Source organism: Mustelus asterias, chromosome 18 (genome assembly GCF_964213995.1).
Source record: "Mustelus asterias chromosome 18, sMusAst1.hap1.1, whole genome shotgun sequence".
NCBI lineage: Eukaryota > Metazoa > Chordata > Chondrichthyes > Carcharhiniformes > Triakidae > Mustelus > Mustelus asterias.
The window spans coordinates 33712651-33733328 of record NC_135818.1 but is presented as its reverse complement, the minus strand read 5'-3'; the positions used below and the strand labels follow the sequence as shown (position 1 = coordinate 33733328).

Below are 20678 nucleotides of genomic sequence, written 5' to 3'. Positions count from 1 at the left end.
TTCACACTCCAATGAAGTTACTGTGAAATTCCCCTAGTCACCACATCCGGCGCCTCTTCGGGTCAATGTACCTAACGAGCACGTCTTTCAGAATATGGGAGGAAACCAGAACACCCGGAGGAAACCCACGCAGACACGGGGAGAATGTGCAAACTTCAGACAGACAATCACTCGAGGCCAGAATTGAACCGGGGTCCCTGATGCTGTGAAGCACTGTGCCACCATATTTATTTTCAAAATGTTTCTATTTCCCTCATTCGCACACCACTCACTAAGTAAGAGTTCCTTAAGGGAGTGGCTTGTTGAAGGAGAAGCCAATGCCATACAAACAACTTAGAAATAAAGTAAATCTCAAAACTAAAGTCGTTGTATGTTATAAAATAAAAATAAATCTGATAAGGATCTCCTTACAGCATGTCCATGCAGAAAACCAAGTCTTGTTAGCGAAACCCTTGCCAACCACAAAGTATTACATATCTAGACAGTATTCCAACACCCAAATACTGTGAAACATACAAACTTCCTTTTACTACTTCCATCATTTTCAATAACATTCTCAAAATTCAGCAGAACACATCAGGATTTGTCTGAAATAGATGTAACATTCTTAAATTGTTCATCTAACTGTCTTCAATACTTCATAGAACTTAGTGCAACCTTAATTTATAATACCTCAAATTAAGAAACTTACTGTCTGTTAACTCTGGGTTTCCCCTTAAATTCATCATACGTGGTATAGACGGACCATACACATCTGCATCCAGCAGCCCCACGACCTTAATCAGAGGAAAAAGGACTGATTTATGATACAATTTAGGTCAACATTGTTGGATATATTCTGCTCTACATTTTAACACAACTGAAGACAGCTTTGCAACAAAGTAAACATCTGATTCTCCAAAAGAACTCAGCCCAAAATGACACCCCCAAATGAGATTTACAAATAAAACAGAAATTGCATAGGTATCTTTGGTTCTGATCGTGTCCTGCCCAAATTGTTTAGTTATTCTCCTTTCATGTGTTTTTTGTAGTCCATTTGCAAAATTTTCTATTTTGCAGTTTCAAGGCTCTAGTTTTTTTTCAATCTTGTCTTAATTAGCATGGTTATGAAAACAGATTTAAAAAGAGTTGCACATCAATTATGCTATCTTCTCTTCAAACCCATGAGATGAGAAAAACAATTATATGCTCACCCTATCGAATTCAATTCAGCACTTTGAGTTCTGATCAGGAATTACATTGTTAAGTTTTGTAAATAGCTTGCCCCACATAACCCCTCACCCAGAACTGGGCAAGTGGTGGGTAGTTGCAAGCAATGCTCATGGAGAGGAAAAAGCATCTTGTATCACATGAATTTCACAATGGCAAGCATATATATATATATACACAAATACTATATTCCCTTTTACTGCAGTATAATTTATATGCATTACAATAAGGTCTGGCTATTCATGACTTGCTCTTTCGTGAATTCACTTATCCGCTCAAAAGTCTTTGTACACCAGTTCACCCACTGCAGGCCCAAATAAACTTATCTGCATTAAAAAAATAAAAAATAGAAATCCCGACCACCTCCAATCACAAGTACTCTAAGTAACAGAAATTTTACATTTTTCTTGTTTTGAATAATTTCAGGATGGCAGGGTAGCAGTGGTTAGCACTTCTGCTTCACAGTGCCAGGGACCTGGGTTCAACTCCAGCCTTGGGTGACTGTCTGTGTGGAGTTTGCACTTTCTCTCCGTAGGTCTCCTTCCACACTCCAAAGATATGTGGGTTAGGTTGATTGGCCATGCTCAACAGCCCCTTAGTGTTAAGGAGATTAGCGGGGTAAATACATGGGGTTATGAGGATAGGGCCTGGGTGGGATTGTTGCCGATGGGCCAAATGGCCTCTTTCTGCAATGTCAGGGTTCTATGATTCTGATACCTCGAGTGAAAGTCTCTTTAAATTTATTAAAAATGTTTTTTATTGCCTTTGATCCTTCATACACGTAAAGCTGTCGGATGGCTGGAACCTACCTAATTGACTCCCATTGTAAAGTACGTTTGTTGTTTGTGATTTTGTCATTTGAGAGGTTTTGAGGGAAAGTAACCTCCATGAACAGCAGGACTTTACTGAATAAACAAAAAATGAATTCAGTTCAAGCAAACTGATTACACCACTACCCCACACTTTAAGAAATCTTTCACAGTAATTACTATTTCACGATTGTAAAAGGGCCTGAATAAACTTGTAAAATGTTAAGATATGAAACTGTTAACATTTCACAATGATCTGATTTTTAAAATAGAGGACAATGAGCAAAGAGTAAGAGAAGAATAAAGGAAAAAAAACCTTAAAAATACTATGAACAACATAACCAGCACTGGTTTTCAATCTAGTTGAGACAAAGCGTAACAAGATATTGACATTCATAGAGGTTTAAAGCATGGAAACAGGCCCTTCGGCCCGACTTGTCCATGCCACCCTTTTTTTAAAATCTCAAAGCTAGTCCCAATTGCCCGCATTTGGCCCATATCCCTTTATACCCAATTTACCCATGTAACTGTCCAAATGCTTTTTAAAAGACAAAATTGTACCCGCCTCTACTACTACCTCTGGCAGCTTGTTCCAGACACTCACCACGCTCTGTGTGAAACAATAGCCCCTCTGGACACTTCTGTATCTCTCCTCTCTCACCTTAAACCTATGCCCTCTAGTTTTAGACTCCCCTACCTTTGGGAAAAGATATTGACTATCTAGCTGATCTATGCCCCTCATTATTTTATGGGAATTCTATAAGATCACCGCTCAGCCTTCCAGGCTCCAGAGTAAAAAGTCCCAGTCTATCCAGCCTTTCCTTATAACTCAAACCATCAAGTCCCGGTAGCATCCTAGTAAATTGTACCAATGGGTACCACTATCACAGGAGCCAGTTCCCGAGACCAGTACAATACAAAGCATAGAGGCTCGCTTAGAAGTAGAGTCCTCACAGTTCTACTCCCTCCCCCACCACTACACCATTGCCATTGGTTTTACTGTCAGATACTGATGGACAACATTGTTGATGGTGAATGATGTAATGGCAGATGTGTTTGTGCAATGCCTCACATATTGAAGAGCTGTGAGATGTGTCAGAGGTGTGAGTACTGTCTGTGAAGGATGCAAGTGTGGGTTGTAAGATTGTCAGTATATTGTGAGATGATGGATAAGTGTGTTGATGTTATGATGCTGGTGATGATGATGCAGTAATTTGTGTGTTTGTATTTTTACCTTGAGCTCTCACAACAAATCTCATTAGTGTGCCACAGCTTTTAATTAAATGATGTGATCAAATGTCCAACAATTACTCTTCTGTAGAGCTGCTGGAAAAAAAATTATTCAATCATCTTAAGCACAAACACAATAAATATTTCAAGGGAGATGTTATTTCTCATGTATTCAGGTGGAAATGTTCTACTTTTCCAACGATCATATAATCATACAGTGCAGAAGAGACCCTTTGGCACATCGAGTCTGCGCCAACATATTAGAAACACCTGAACTCCCACCTAATCTCATCTGCCAGCACTTGGCCCATACCCCGAATGTTATATCATGCCAAGTGCCCATCCAAATACTTTTTAAAGGATGTGAGGCAACCCGCCACTACCATCCTCCCAGGCTGCGTATTCCAGACTGTCACCACCCTATGAGTAAAAATGTTTTTTCTCACATCCCAGCTAGAACACCTGACCCTCACCTTAGACCTATCTCCCCTCGTGATTGACCCTTCAACTAAGAGAAACAGATGCTCCTTATCCACCCTGTCCACGCCCCTCATAATCATGTACACCTCGATCAGGTTGCCCTTCAGTCTTCTCTGCTCCAGTGAAAACATGACGTGGAGATGCTGGCGTTGGACTGGGGTAAGTGAAAACAACCCAACCTCTCTTCATAAGTTAAATGTTCCACTCCAGGCAGCATCCTGGCGAATCTCCTCTGCACCCCCTCCAGTGCAATCACATCCTTCCTATAATGTGACTAGAACTGCACTCAGTACTCTAACTGTGGCCTCACCAAAGTTGTAAACAACTTCAACAGGACTTCCCTGCTTTTGTAATCTATGCCTCGATTGATAAAGGCAAGTGTGACATATGCCTTTTTCACCACCCTACTAACATGCCCTCAAGAGATCTGTCGACAAACATGTCAGGGTCCCTTTGTTCCACAGAACCTGCTAGTGTCCTGCCATTCATGGAGTACTTTCTTGTCAAATTACTCCTTCCAAAGTGCATCACCTCACACCTTGCAGGATTAAATTCCAGCTGCCACTTATCTGCCCATTTGACCATTCCGTCTATATCTTCTTATAGCCCAAGACACGCCACTTCACTGTAAACCACCCAGCAAATCTTTGTCTCATCTATAAATTTACTAATCCTACCCCCAACATAGTCATCTATATAAAATGACAAATGATAGGCGGCCAAACGCAGATCCCTGTGGTACGCCATAGGATAGTGGCTTCCAGTCACGAAAGCAGCCTTTTGTCACCACCCTCTGTCTCCTACAACTGAGCCAATTTTGAATCCACTTTATCAAATTACCCTGTATTCCATCTGCATTTATCTTCTTCACAAGCCTCAATTAGATAATGTTTGCCTGGACTTCATGTTCAACAGCTTGCAATTATCTACGAACTTTGTGGGTTTTCATACTACGATTCCCAGTTTTTAAAGTTAAAGTTTATTTATTAGTCACAAGCAAGGCTCACATTAACACTGCAATTAAATTATGAAATTCCCCTCGTTATCAGATAGTAAAAGCAGTTTGGCGCTTTCCCCAGTCAATCAGAGACCTGCGTGATTAAGCCAAGCAATAACATGTCTCCTCAAGCAGATTGAAAATCCTTGCTAAGTCACAGGATGTTTACACTACACTAGGATGTTTAAGAGTATTTAATTCAATGTAAAATCATGCAGAGAAAGCAAGTGAAAGGTTGGGATTGAGTGTGCTTAAAGGCAGAAAGAAAAAGTTTAAAAACTTATTTTTGACCATTTCCAATAATTAAAAGCTAATGAAATTGCATACACACAAAAATAAATTTTCAATGCCAGTGAGGTGGTTTGCACTAATTAAGAGTCATTGAACCGTTAAAAATTCAATTACATTTAAATGGACAAGCCCTAATATTTCTTTAATGGCAAGTGCTGCAAGCCACATTCTTGTCACAAAAATCCAGGCTATTCACAATCCCTGCTCTAAACCAGTCTTTGGTTTCTGTTGTGTTTAAGCATGATGTGGAGATGCCGGCATTGGACTGGGGTAAACACAGTAAGAAGTTTAACAACACCAGGTTAAAGTCCAACAGGTTTATTTCGTAGCAACAGCGACACAAGCTTTCGGAGCTCCAAGCCCCTTCTTCAGGTGAGTCACCTGAAAAAGGGGCTTGGAGTTCCGAAAGCTTTTGTGGCTTTTGCTACCAAATAAACCTGTTGGACTTTAACCTGGTGTTGTTAAACTTCTTACTGTGTTTAAGCATGTCATACCCACACAACTACTTGTTAATATATCTTCTTCGCTTTCCTCTATGCTGCAGCTCTCCATGGTCTGTGACTATCATTTGTGTCTGCCAACTTTAATCACCTCTCTATAGACACTGCTTCCAGTTCAAGGGTCATCAGGTTACGTGGGCCAGTACTTCTTAGTACCCGAGAAAATCAGAATTGATCCCAACTCTTAAGTGTCCTTGCCAAACATTCTTAACAATTACAGGTTTCTTTTGTACTTTATTGCTTCTGGATCTAAGTGCATCACAACATGGGAGTTTGCCGTAAATAAATTGTATTAAGACAAATTACCATTAACTTGTTAAGTGTTGACAAAACAGTTTACAATAAGAATTGTATCAGTACAAATAGTAATATATTTACCTTTAAATGTCATTGTTAACTTACACACAAAAGTCACAGAATCATAGAATTCCTGCAGTGCAGGTGGTGGCCATTCAATCCATCGAGTCTGCACCAACCATAATCCCACCCAGGCACTATTCCTGTAACCCCTTATATAGACCATAGATCATAGAAAGATCATAGAAACCCTACAGTGCAGAAGGAGGCCATTCGGCCCATCGAGTCCGCACCGACCACAATCCCACCCAGGCCCTACCCCCACATATTTTACCCGCTAATCCCTCTAACCTACACATCCCAGGACTCTAAGGGGCAATTTTTTAACCTGGCCAATCAACCTAACCTGCACATCTTTGGACTGTGGGAGGAAACCGGAGCACCCGGAGGAAACCCACGCAGACACGAGGAGAATGTGCAAACTCCACACAGACAGTGACCCGAGCCGGGAATCGAACCCGGGATCCTGGAGCTGTGAAGCAGCAGTGCTAACCACTGTGCTACCGTGCCGCCCCACATCTCATTCAATGCTTTAACAAAATTCGACTGCAAAAGCACACCCACTTACCAAATTGTTAGCAGCTAGTCCCAGAGCCAAATTCACTGAAATTAAAGTAAATTTAGATGAGTACAAAACACCATAACAACATATCAGAACTTAAAATTAACATAAGTCTATCAGCTTGAAAATGTTAAAAAGTCGACAATACACCAGCCATCACCTCTTCCCCATTCTCAAAATTTGGAAAAGATATTTCACAAAGTGATTCATCTCAAGTACCTCTGATCTACATTTTTATACCAATTGCCAAACATGATGGCTTTTGTTGAGAAATGCAAAAAAGTAGAAAATGCAGTATAAGACTGTAATCCGATTTGTCATTAATACATCCCAACAAGGTCTGACATACATGGCTGAAAAAGAGAGAGATGCTGCCGAAGACAGAGATGTTGCTTCAGTGAGAAGCTGGGAATTTGATTCAGATGGGAATTCAACGCTTTGCCTGTCTGATGTCAGGATTCTGGATAGATGCTCAGGGCTGGAGAGGACATTTGAGTGGGAAGTGGAAGAGGATCCAGTGGTCATGGTCCCAACTTGGTACCAATGATGTAGGTGAGACGAGGAAAGTTTCTACATGGAGAGTATGAGGAGCTAAGCACTAAATTAAAAATAAACAGAAGCTCAAAAGGTAATAATATCTAGATTATTACCTGACCCACATGTAAATTGGCAGAGAGCAAATAACATTAGAGAGATGAATATGTGGCAAAAAGACTGGTATGAGAGAAATGAGTTCCAGTTTGAGGGACACTGGCAACAACACTGGGAAAATGGAAGCTGGAATAGTCTATACCTGAACCATGCTGGTACACGAGTACTAGTTCTAGCAGGCGGCATAACCGGGAAAGTAGAGAGGATTTTAAACTAAATAATGGGGGCAAGGGATAAAATTTGATACGGTATGATAAACTAAAGAGTAGAGACAAGACAAGAGAAACAACAAACATACCATGACAGGAAAGGACAGAGTGCAAATCTAAGAGTAAATCAGCAGATAAGGTTACAAAAAAATCAAAAGGATAAAATTAAAAGCTCTGCATCCGAATGCATGTAGCATTCGAAATAAAACATGTGACCTGACAGCTCAAGTAGAAATAAACATGATCTGATAGCCATTACAGAGATGGCTGCAGGATGATTTAGACTGGGATCTGAACATGGCATTTATCAAGGAGAGAAAGCTCGGAAAAGGTGGAGGGATAGCTCTGTTAATTAATTATGTCATTAGACATGTTCAGGAAATCAGAATGTAGAAACGGTTTGAGTAGAGATGAGAAATGATAAAAAGAAGTCACTTGTGGGAGTCATGTACAGGCCCCTTAACAGTACCCACACAGTGGGAGAGTATAAAGGAATAAATAATGGAAGCTTCTCAAAGGTACAGCAATAATCATTTTACATATAGACTGTAAAAATCAGAGGGGTAAAGGTAGTTTAGATGAGGAGTTCATGTAATGTCTTAGAACAACATGCGCAGGAGCCAACTAGAGGGCCGGCTCTACTAGATCTGGTATTGTGTAATGAGATAGGACTAATTAATGACCTCATAGTGAAGGTACCCCCAGGTAGCAGTGATCATAATACCTTTGAATTTTAGACCCACTCCTGATTTCAAAATACTGGTCTTACACTTAAATTGGGGCAATTATGAAGGCAGAGCTAGCTGACGTAAACTGGTAAATTAGATTCAAGGCATTGGGCAGAACTTGCTTAACGATCCTGAGTATGCCAAGTGCTACACCAACAATCAATTTAAGATAGGTAACATAAAAAAACACTGCAGATGCTGGAATCTGAAACAAAATAACGAATGCTGGAAAAGCTCAGCAGGTCTGGCAGCATCTGTAGGGAGAGAAAAGAGTAACATTCATTTGAAACCCTACAGTGCAGGAGGAAGCCATTCGGCTCATCAGGTCTGCACTGACACTCTGAAAGAGCAGTTTACCCAGGCCCTATCTGTATACCCCCACGGATTTACCTTGCTAATCCCCCTAACCTACATCTTGGGACACTAAGGTGGAATTTAACATGGCCACTCCATCGAATCTGCACATCTTTGGACTGTGGGAGGAAACCGGAGCAACCAAAAGAAACCCACACAGACACAGGGACAATGTGCAAACTTCACAGAGAAGTCACCCAAGGCTGGAATCGAACGCTGTGAGGCAGCAGTGTGAACCAGTGCCAAGTCTGTTTAATACTTCTTCAGAATTAAAGAGAAGGAAGATGTGTTAGATATGAAACCATAGCTGGGAGAGATTGTAACAAAAATGTAGCAAACTTATGATAATCATAGAATCCCAGAATCCACAGTGCAGAAGGAGGCCATCAGTCCATCGAGCCTGCACCGACAAGTATCCCACCCAGGCCCTATCCCCATAACCCCACGTATTGCCCGGTTAATCCCTCTGACATCAAGGGGTAATTTACCATGATCAATCAACCTAATCTGCACATCTTTGGCGTGTGGACAAGAGACAGAAGGCCCGATGTGGAATGGATGGGGGCAGGGGCAGTTTGCATGGAGACAAAAAAATGTACGGGATATTTAAAATGGCAAACAACGGGAAAGTTGGGGGTCACAATTATGAGCTGAGCAAAGGTGTTCTGCAAAGCAGTCACCCATTCTGCTTTAAGTCTCCCCCAGTGTAAAGGAGACCACATTGGGACAGTGAATAAAGTAGACCAAATTGAAGATGGTCCAAGTGAAATGCTGCTTAACCTGAGTGTTTGGGGCTTTGAAAGGCGAGGAGGGAGATGAAGGGACAGGAGCTGCGAGAAGGGGATGAGAAGTTGGGCATGAAGGAGGAGTGAACCAGGATATCAGAGAGGGAGCAGACCCTGTACAGTTCCAATGGGGGCTGATGAGGGGAAGATGTGTTTCGTGATGGCATCATGCTGGGGCTGGCAGAAATGGCGGAGGATGATTTTTTGAATTCAGAGGCCAATGGGATGGAAAGTGAGGACAAAGGGATCCTCTATTATGGTTCTGTGAGGGAGTGGAAGGGGCGAGGGCAGAGGTGCCGGAAGTGGGTCAAATCCGCTTGAGTGCCCTGTCAACATTGGGGGTGGAGGGGTGCAGAACCTCTTAAGGAAAACGAAAAAATGTCAGAACCACTATTTTTGAAGGTGGCATTGGCAGAACTGATGTGACGGAGGCGGAGAAACTGGGAGAATGGGATGGAGTCCTGACAGTAAACAGGTTTGAGGACCTATAGTCGAGGTAGTTGGTGGGCTTTTAATGAATATCGGTGGCAGTATATCACCGGAAATGGAGACAGAGAGATCAAGGAAAGGAAGTGTCGGAGATCGACCATGTGATGAGGTGGGAAGAGGGGAGGAAGTCAGATGGGAAGAAACAAGTTCTGTGGTGCAGAAACTGGCTGATATGATGTGTCTACCGGAGCAGTCTAGTGGTAGAGTCATGGCCTAGGGGGAGGTAGGAGGAAATGAAAGTTAGCACTCAGATCCACGAGGTAGAGGTCAATACAACAGTACAAGCTTTGTCAGCAGGTTTAATCACAAGGTCAGAGTTGGACCTAAGAGAACGGAGTGCAGCAAGTTCAGAGGGAGACAGGCTGGAGTGGGTGACAAGGGCAGAGAAATCGAAATGGACAATATTGTGCTGATGGTTCTCAATGAAAAGATCAAGAGCAGATAGGTGGCCAGAGGGTGGGGTCCAGGTAGAGGGAGAATACTGCAGGGGGGTGAAAAGATCCACTTAACAGAAGAAATTTAAGATAAGCAGTTGAGTGCATAATGTGACTTATTTATGCTTCCTATATTCATACACCGGGATCTCTGGAAACAAAAAGGATATGTTCAAGCCTTGCACCCTTTTGAAATACCTGGGAGCCTATATTTACTTTTGCATTCTCCATGGTAACGCCTCAGGCAGAGTTGATTTACCAACCAATTGGCACCCTTTCTCCTGTAGTGTAAATTGTAGCAATCATTCGAAACTCAGCATTCTTGCATTTGCCCTGAATGCAAGATAAAAAGCTTCGGCAACATGTCTCTTTTTTTAAGCTATATTCAAGAATGCTAGTCATGCATAACATTTCAGAATTCTTAAACACTTGCGCACAAATTAAACAGTCACTAGCTTTTGTACCTGCAGTCGTTGATTTTCCAACACCTCCTTTTCCTGAGGCTACAACGATAATCTGCTTCACTCCTGGAATCACTTGTTGCTTTGGAAGTCCCCGAGCCATCAACCGTCTTTGTCTGTCCTGTACCGACTCAACACTGGATCCTGAAGACTTAAATCATTGACACAATAGGAGAGTGTATTTCTTAATTAAAACAAAAGCTTTTAAAAAAAATTATTTTGGGATGCGAGAGTCACGAGCTTGGATGTGTTGTTGACTATTCACCTTCTTGAGCATCTGGAATCCACGTTGCATAGATACACCCACACTGCTGTCAGAGGGGGAGTTCCAGAGTTGTGACCAAGTGATAGCAAAGGAACTGCAATATAGTTCTAAGTCAGGATGGTGTGCCACTTGGATAGGAATTTGCAGGTGGTGTTGATCCCATGCATCTGCTGCCCTTGTCCTTCCAGGTGGTGTACGTCATGTGTCTGGAAGGGTACTCGAGGGAGCTGTGACACATTGCTGCAGTGCATTTGGTCAATGGTATTTACTGCTGCCACTGTGCACTGCTGGTGGATGTTTAAGGTGATGGATCGGGTGCTATCAAATGGGCTACTTTGTCCTGCACGGTGTTAAGTATTTTTTTTGAGTGAATTTAGAGCTGCACTCATGCAGGCAAGTGGAGAGTATTCCATCACATACCAGACTTGTGTCCCGTCAATAGTGGACTGCCTTTGGGGATTCATGAGGCAAACTATTTGTCACAGAATTTCCAGCCTCTGACCTGCTCTTACAGTCAAAGTACGTTTATGGCTGATCCAGTTCAGTTACTGGTCGATGGCAACCCCCCACCAACCCAACCCCCATGTCGATGGTAAAGCCATTCAATGACATGGGGAGATGGTTTGATTCTCTCTTGTTGGAGATGATTATTGCCTGGCACTTGTGTGGTGCAAATGTTACTTACCACTTAACAACCCAAGCTTGAATGTTGTCTTGGTCTTATTGCATGAGCACAGATTACTACAGCACCTGAGGAATTGTAAATGGCATTTAACACGGCACAGTGAAATTTGTCACTTCTGACCTTACGTTGGGGGGGAAGGTTATTGATAAAGCAACTGAAGAACACCTGCGGCAATGCACTGCAGCTGAGAGGATTGACCTTCAACAACCGCAAACATCTTACTTTCTACTAAGCATGACTTCAATGAGTGCAGAGCTCCCATGTCATCCCACCCACCCTCCACGATTAGCACAGACACCTGTTTTCCTAGGTTTCCTTGATGCCCCACACAGTTCAATATTGCCTTCATGTCATGGCAGTCACACTCACCTCACTTCTGAAATTTAACTCTTTTGTCCATGCCCAAGCCCTGAATTTGCATCTTTCTCTAGTTTTTCTCCTAACGCCACTAAATTCCTCTGAGCTCATTCTTGCCAGTGACGCTCATCTCCTGCTCCCTTGATCAGGTTCAACTTCCTCTCCTGGCAGTCATGATATGAGAGGGATTGTCCAGCATTAGTTATAATATGGCATACTTAATACTTCATGGGGTCACCTGAGCTGGGGGTCAGATAACACATGTGGGAAGTCAGTGTTTTATTATATAACATTTTCTACGGTATATTTTTATTAACACTTGCACACGGGATAAACCCTGCCAAAAGCTTATCGTGTTACATATACTGCTCTGCTCGTCACATACTCACTGTGATTTAGCTAACGTTGGCAGAAGATCACTAACCCATGCACAATGCACGATCAGATGTCTGGACTAAACAGTGTTGACCACCTTATGTGATGTGTTTAATTAATCAATTATTGGAAATGAATGTTCTCTGGAGTAATTAATAATAATACTGGGTAAGAACAATAGAAATGAGAGAGAGAGAGAACGCGCAAGAATGAGAAGCTGGTGTACATCTTGAATGAACTCCTAATAAACTTGTCCAAGACCTACGAGGTGTCAGTGAATTCTTGAACCTAACACACATATAAATGCAAGTTGTAACCAGGCTGCAGGCCTGCAATCGTCGGCTTATTCTGCTCTTAATAAAGTTAGTTTATACTTAGTGGTTCCCAAAGGGTGCGGCACGCCACACTGGCGTGGCGAGAGAGGCTGGCAAGTGTGGCGGGAAGATTAAAGTAGTTGTGTTCTATGTTATGAATCAAGCAGTGCGAGGAGTTGTTTTTTTTTGTTTTTGAATGTATTTATCATCAATAAAAAATTCGGTGTGGCGCGAGCAAATTTTTATTCCGAAAGTGCAGCCCAGTGAAAAACATTTGGGAACCACTGGTTTATAATAATGATATTGGTCATCCTGCAACATAAAAACAAGACACCGCACCCCCAGCTGGTTAGCCAATATTGTAAACTGTTCTCTCTCTTCAGGTATTGTCTCTCTTTCTTTTAAATCTGCTGTCATCACCCCTCTCCCAAAAAAAAACTTATCCCAACCATCCTTGCAACTACTGCAAGTCTCTAACCTTCCTTTCTTTTCAAAAGTCCTTGAACATGATGTTGCCTCCAATCCATTCCCATCTTTCCTGACTCACAATGTTGGTGTCAGTATTTGTCCCAAGATGAGCTTCTAGCCTCATATTCATGCCATCACCTGCAGTCCTTACCCAGTCTGGCTTACACATGACTCCAGACCCACAGCAATGTGGCATCCCCTGAACTAAATAGAGCCCTGCCACCCACAGATTTTCAGTTATCCAAAAGTCTCATTCATCATCTATGTTCATCTGAACTTCTTCAGCTCCTAGTTCATCAGCAACACATCAATTTTAAAATTTTCACCTTAATTTTCAAATCCTTCCCATGAACGTGCCCCCTCAATATCAGCCATGGCTCAGCTGATTCAAATGATGAATCATTTGAGCACAGAAATCAAGACTAAAACTCCAGTGCCATACTGAGGGAATGCTGCACTGTCAGTGGTGCTGCCTTTTGTCTAAGACATTAAACCAAGCCTCTCAGATAAACATTACAAGTCTCAAGGCATTATTTCAAAAAGCACCAGAACTATTCCCAGTGTTCTGGCTAATATTATCCCTTAACCAATAGGAGAAAAACAGGTCATTATCACATTGTTGTCTGTGGGATCTCTCTGTCTCCAAAGTGGCTGCCATGTTTGCTATACTTAAAAGATACTTCAAGAACTGTAAATGTTTTTGGGATATCCTTTTGCCATGGAAGTTGCCAAATCAACAGAAGTTTTTATTTCTATTTCTGTCTCTAATGTTATGGTTCAGGTCAGAAATGCCAAAGTGTTTAATGGATCCCATCTGGATCATAAATTTTACATCTTGAATTTGGCTAGGATAAGCATGTTTCACTTCTGGGGGGTTATGATTCAAATGACCCACGAGGGAGCTTTTATTGAACAAAGTTTATTTAAGAATATAGTTAACATGTATGGAAAATGTAGCAACAACTTTTATCAATTACAAACAAAAACAAAACAACACAATGTATAACTGTCAACAAATATATCTAAGATGTTCCAATCAAACCAATCCCATAGACAAAAGACCTTTTTCACAGGTTTAACACAGCAAAGAGTAATGCTCACGCAATACTGGACTTCAGTCCTTTGGATGAATGCTGTGGGTCTCCTGACACTCAGAACAGTCTGAAGTCAGAACAACAGGGAAAGACTCTGGTCAAACCACCAATAACAGAATTTCCCCTTCAGAAATGCAAGACCCTGCTTTCAGATAACCAGCAGAATTTCCAAACAAAACAGAGAGAGAGAGAGAGAGAGAAAAACACCTCTTTTCAGCTTGCTGTCCCTTCTAATACCCAACTCTAACTGCAGTCAAACAGAAAATGAAATCTTAAACTCACTGGAAAGGAAAAAAAACTGTCCAAAAACACATGACTGTCCTCCTAATAATGCAGGATCATAACAGACCCCATTTAAGCTTTTAAAGTAGAAATAAAGTACCCTTCAGCATAGACAACTCAGTTGCAATGAAACCAAACTGAAAAAAGGTCTGCTTACGACTGCAGAGAACAAGATTTTTAAAAAAAAAACTTTCTTAAAGGTACACTCCATCACTCTAATGACTGACAGTCCTCTCATCCCTGCATTCTATTTCTAGTCTCTTGGAGTATCCCTGATTTTAATCACTGTCTAATTCCCTCCTGAAACCTCTCTTTCTTCAAGATGCTCATTAAAATCAATCTTTTTAGTCAATATCTTCTTATGTGGCTCAATGTCAAATTTTATTTTAAAACACTCTATTAATCACCTTAGGATGTTTAACAGCATTATGTAAATACAAGGTGCTGTTCTACATAGAACATTGAACAGTACAGCACAGAACAGGCCCTTCGGCCCACGATGTTGTGCGGAGCTTTATCTGAAACCAAGATCAAGCTATCCCACTCCCTATCATCCTGGTGTGCTCCATGTGCCTATCCAATAACCGCTTAAATGTTCCTAAAGTGTCTGACTCCACTATCACTGCAGGCAGTCCATTCCACGCCCCAACCACTCTCTGCGTAAAGAACCTACCTCTGATATCCTTCCTATATCTCCCACCACGAACCCTATAGTTATGCCCCCTTGTAATAGCTCCATCCACCCGAGGAAATAGTCTTTGAACGTTCACTCTATCTATCCCCTTCATCATTTTACAAACCTCTATTAAGTCTCCCCTCAGCCTCCTCCGCTCCAGAGAGAACAGCCCCAGCTCCCTCAACCTTTCCTCATAAGACCTACCCTCCAAACCAGGCAGCATCCTGGTAAATCTCCTCTGCACTCTTTCCAGCACTTCCACATCCTTCTTATAGTGAGGTGACCAGAACTGCACACAATATTCCAAATGTGGTCTCACCAAGGTCCTGTACAGTTGCAGCATAACCCCACGGCTCTTAAACTCCAACCCCCTGTTAATAAAAGCTAACACACTATAGGCCTTCTTCACAGCTCTATCCACTTGAGTGGCAACCTTTAGCGCTGTTCTTTGCTGTTCTTATCAGCAAACTCCACACCAATGTTGCTGTTCTTATCAGCAAACTCCACACCAATGTTCTCTTCATAGTTCAACTGCTCATTGGATAAATGATTATAAGTCAGTTACTCAGCAGATCAAGAAACATCGGTGGAATTTAACAGAGCTCACAGGTATTAAAGACCTCTTCAGAGTTTAAAAGGCAAACGACCAAAAACGTGAGTGTGCCCAGTATTTACGATAACTCAGATTTTCAACAGCTGCAGTATTTTGCTTTTGTATTTAATACTTCCATTCAGAATAATTTAAATAACTGATGTCAAATATATTTTCACCAAATAATGTCCTGCACATTGCATTTAGACTTTCACAAGATTCTTACCAATCGAGTAAGACTACATAGTGTAATAATTCCTGACAAAATGTTATTGAAATTGTTGCATATTCTCACAACTGACGTTAACCACGCACTTCAGCCTACTCCGTAAAGTTTACTCCGCAAGGGCAATGCCGAACTTGTATGTGAAATTTATCCGCATGAAGATGAATGCATTTGTGTCCTAGGTATTGGCGCTCACCGATGCGATTTAAGTGCTGCCCGTTTACATACACGACTCAGAGCTGAGGGAGAAGCCACAGGTAGGAGCCGGTTAATTTGCCGGGGGGGGCGGGTTCGCTGGTACTCACCCAGGCTCTCTGCACTAATGTGAGCTGGGCCGGAACGTGCAGAATGTGACGCAGTGTCGCCCATCGCCCCCGGGCTACATTAGGCAGCTGGGCCATCCAAGCTCCACCGGAGCGGCATTTCTTCAGCACGAGACCAGCCCGCGCCAACCCAAAACAATAAGCTCGGGGCGCCGTGACCAACATGTCCCTGACCCTCCCAGCACAATCCCCCGACTCCCCAGCATCATCCGTTCCCCGCGCCGGCAATGACGCAACGACGCCCGGAAGTGGTCATGAAGCCGGCGTTTACCCATGGTTCTCAGAGGGGGCAAATTTGAAGGGGCCTTTCATGGGAGCCGTTTGTTCCAGTCTCGGGGCTTTTCTTTTGGGTTTTGTTTTCCTTTCTTTTTTGCAGTTGAATTGGAACCGGCCGCAGCGCCGCCGCCTTGGAGGTGCTGGTGGAAGGAGTTGGGCGATTTGAGGTGTTTTTTTTTTAAATGGTCTCCGGGCGCTGGTAGCTTGGCTTTCCAATGATGTCAGAGGTGAGATCTGAACGCGGTGCCCTGTGGTCTGATGCGGAGACCCTGGCGCTGATCGCCGTCTGGAGCGAGGAGAATGTGCAGACGGCGCTGGACGAGCAGCTCCGGAACAGCCACGTTTTCAAGTTCATCTCCTCGCAGCTGCTGGACCAGGGTTACATCCGCACCCCGGAGCAGTGCCGCATCCGTATCAAGGGGCTGAAGAGGAAATACACCCTGGCCAAGGACAGCATTAAGAGGGGCTGCAGCGCCAGCGGTAGGAAAATATGCCGCTTCTATGAGCAGCTCGATGTGGTGCTCGGTTCCCGGGTCGCCAGCGAGCGGCCCGTACTAATGGACGCGATCCCGACAATGGGTGAGTCGCAGGATATCAAAGAGGAGCACAGCAGTCCGCACTCCGATATCAGTCAACGGGTTGAATGCCGGAATGGCCATTGTTCTTCCGAGGAGCCCGATCACTCGTTGGGGGAGACCAGCAACCGGCAGTTTGAACCTCAACCCTCGACCAGTGCTTTCTGCAGTGAGTATTTCTTTTCGCCTTTCATTGGTCCAAAACGTAAAGAATTATCTTTCGTACAGCAAGTGAGAAATCCTGGCATGTCCAGATCATGCAACTGTCAAAGAACAAATAGATGATCGAGCTGCAATTCCCTATGTGACAAAAAATTCAAGCCGGGTAAATATAAACAATGCTCTGATATAACGGAACTTGTGTGTAAACGCTTTCGCTTTGCAATACCTTTCTCGGTTTGTTCTGCATTTCCGAATTTCACTACTCACGTAGACACACGCTCGCGTCGCAAAGTAAAACTCTAATTTAAAAGCAAATTACTGCAGATGCTGTAATCTAAAACAGAAAATGCTGGAAAATCTCAGCAGGTGTGACAACATTCGTGAAGAGAGAACAGAGCCTCTGGACGACCCTTCGTCAGATCAAAAATCTAGCTTTATTACACGTTTAGTAGTTTCCGCGCCCAAAACTCTTGGATCAGTGGTCTATTCTACAAATCTTATAGTTAATAACTAACTCGTGTTTGTTTACATTTCTGATAGACACGTTTCCTGTAAGTCAGCATTAAAATACCGGTAGAGGATGGATAATTGCTTGGGACATGCTGAGGTTGTAAAAATCATCCTGTTCTTTCTCTTATAAATCCAGAGATTTAATGGAAAATTTAGCTGTGCTATTTTCAGGATTTAGTGGCATTTATTTCCAGTGTTATTTCACTCATACAAAATCTACAAATTGGAGGGAAAAGTTCAACCAAGTATAATGTTTTTTGGAAATGTCTTTAGTCATGTTGCTGTCTACTTTAATGTTCTTTAATAATAAAGAACAAAGAGTAGGAATTAATGGGTGCTTTTCAAATTGGCAGGCAGTGGGGTATCACAGGGATCGGTGCTGGAACTCCAACTACTCACAATATATATCAATGGCTTGGATGAGGGAGCAAAATGTAACATCTCAAAGTTTGCAGATGATACCAAGTTGGGTGGGAGGGTGAACTGTGACGAGGATGCAGAGATCCTTCAGAATGATCTGGATAGGTTGAGTGAGCAAATCAATGGCAGATGCAGTATAATTTGGATAAATGTGAGGTTATTCACTTTGGAGGCAAAAACAAGAAGGCAGATTACTACCTGAATGGCTGTAGATTAGGAGAGAGGTGTGTGCAGCAGGACCTGGGTACCCTTGTGCACCAGTCACTGAAGGTAAGCATACAGGTGCAACAGCCAGTAAAGAAGGCAAATGGCATGTTGGCCTTCATTGCGAGAGGTTTCGAGTACAGGAATAGGGATGTGTTGTTGCAATTACACAGGGCCTTGGTGAGGCCACACCTAGAATATTGTGTGCAGTTTTGGTCTCCTTTTCTGAGACCAAACCTTCGCTGCACTCTTGAGGGAGTGCAGCGAAGGTTTACCAGGCTGATTCCGGGGATGGCGGGACTGACGTATGAGGAGAGATTGACTAGATTAGGATTGTTTTCACTGGAGTTCAGACAAATGAGGGGGGAATCTCATAGAGTTTTATAAAATTTTAACAGGCCTAGACAGGGTAGATGCAGGGAGGATATTTCCGATGGTGGGGGAGTCCAGAACCAGGGGTCACAATCTGAGGATTCAGGGTAGACCATTTAGGACGGAGGTCAGACATTTCTTCACCCAAAGAGTGGTGAGCCTGTGTAATTCATTACCACAGGATGTAATTGATGCCAAAATATTGAATGTATTCAAGAGGCAGCTGGATAGAGCACTTGGGGCGATTGGGATCAAAGGTTATGTGAAAAAAGCAGGATTCGGCTATTGAGTTGGACGATCGGTATGATCATAATGAATGGCGGAGCAGGCTCGAAGGGCCGAATGGCCTCCTTCTGATCCTATCTTCGATGTTTAAAAGAAAAACAAGTCGTAAATCACTTTATAGACAAAGTATATTATCAATTTTAATGCTGTCTTTGTAAAATGGGGACAAAGCAATACTTTTGTCTGAAGCGGTCAGTATTTTTTTATCCTTCAGCTTTCTACAAATCAGAAAGCATAAATGAGTTGGCAAAAATCAGAAGAGGATAGATTCGTATATCTGCATGGCTTGACACTAGTATCTTATTTATTCTGGGCCTGGTATGAAATCCAGGTTCTGATTTTACAGTATTTTTTGTGTGCGTAGTACACGCACTTTATCTCTGTACTGCCTTCAGTGGCAATTTCAGTGTGATTACTGCAAGAGCGAAGACAGAAGTGCAGAGGCATTCAATAAACCCAACACAACATGTACAGCCAATTCTGTATAAATCAACGGAGCCAGTAGAATGTTGAAATATAAACAGAAAATGCCGGAAAGATTCAGCAAGAACTGTTCCGAAGAAGTCACAGTGAACTCAAAATCTTAACTCTGTTTCTCTCTCCATGGATGCTGACAGACTTGCTGAGTTTTTCCAGCACTTTCTGTTTTTATTCAATGTCAGAGCAAGCAACTGAGACACTTCTCTTGCACTATGGTTTAAAATAAACTTAATCTTTGAAACACACTTGCTTTATATCATAGAAATCATAGAAACCCTGCAGTGCAGAAGGAGGCCATTCGGCCCATCGAGTCAGCACCGACCACAATCCCACCCAGGCCCTACCCCCACATATTTACCCGCTAATCCCTCTAACCTACGCATCTCAGGGGCAATTTTAACCTGGCCAATCAACCTAACCCGCACATCTTTAGACTGTGGGAGGAAACCGGAGCACCCGGAGGAAACCCACGCAAACACGAGGAGAATGTACAAACTCCACACAGACAGTGACCCAAGCCGGGAATCGAACTCGGGACCCTGGAGCTGTGAAGCAGCAGTGCTAACCACTGTGCTACCGTGCCGCCCTATGTCACCATAAACCCCCTCATTTAGTTTATGACTCTGCTGGCTTCACACTTACTGCTGACTAGCAAAAAGTCAGCAGTAACTATATTGCACAAAATGCTTTATGAGACATACTGAACTAAATCACATGAAGACGAAGTATGTCTCATTCACAGACTGACAATGCAAGGGATGTGTCTCCACAAAGCCAGTCCATCTGTGCGAAGTCAAAAAGCCACAGCAGCTAAATTCAAACAATGATAACTCAGCCGAGAAAGTGTCGATAAATACTTCTGAGGAATAATGTAGCTGAAGTGATTCATTTCACCCTACACAATATAGGATGTTCGAGCAGCTTGCAAGTTGCATGATAGCCAGCAAGAAAAAGATCAATACATAAACCATCATATAATTTATTGAGTTCTTTGTTTTGTCACGGTATGATTTGGTTGAGGAAAATAGATAAAATCTGGATTGGTGGGATTGGGAAAGAGGAGAGGAGGTTTCAACTTCCTTGATTGCAATGTAAATATAAATACTCAATCCATGTGAACTTTTATTTTTCATATGTAATAAATGTGGGTTCCAAATGCTTACATTTTCCAAAATTTGACAAGCTAGGACA

The 20678-nt window shown here is 42.6% G+C and overlaps 2 protein-coding genes across 12 annotated transcripts in view; one reads left to right on the top strand and one right to left on the bottom strand.

Annotated features, from left to right (window-relative positions):
- Nucleotides 1-16432, bottom strand: part of nubpl (nucleotide binding protein-like) — a 52327-nt gene extending 35895 nt beyond the window's left edge. For 4 of the 10 annotated variants that reach the window (XR_013500014.1, XM_078233710.1, XM_078233719.1 and 1 more), the window contains exons 1-4: nucleotides 16186-16426; nucleotides 10550-10697; nucleotides 6442-6476; nucleotides 692-776 (exon numbers count right to left, since the gene is read on the bottom strand). Coding sequence is in view for 6 of the 10 variants with exons in the window: in XM_078233710.1 (XP_078089836.1) it covers nucleotides 692-776; nucleotides 6442-6476; nucleotides 10550-10697; nucleotides 16186-16368 (451 nt within the window). In the remaining 4 variants the exon portion in view is untranslated. Of the gene's footprint in view, nucleotides 1-691; nucleotides 777-6441; nucleotides 6477-10549; nucleotides 11562-15969; nucleotides 16057-16185 lie in introns of those variants that run through there. The other 6 variants (XM_078233712.1, XM_078233716.1, XM_078233715.1 and 3 more) reach the window with 6 other exon arrangements.
- A 155-nt stretch (nucleotides 16433-16587) lies between these two features.
- The window catches only part of LOC144507060 (myb/SANT-like DNA-binding domain-containing protein 2), a 32696-nt gene continuing 28605 nt past the window's right edge, over nucleotides 16588-20678 (top strand). For both annotated transcript variants that reach the window (XM_078233720.1, XM_078233722.1), the window contains exon 1: nucleotides 16588-17223. In XM_078233720.1, coding sequence (XP_078089846.1) covers nucleotides 16695-17223 — 529 coding nt within the window. In that variant the 5' untranslated portion in view covers nucleotides 16588-16694. The remainder of the gene's footprint in view (nucleotides 17224-20678) is intronic.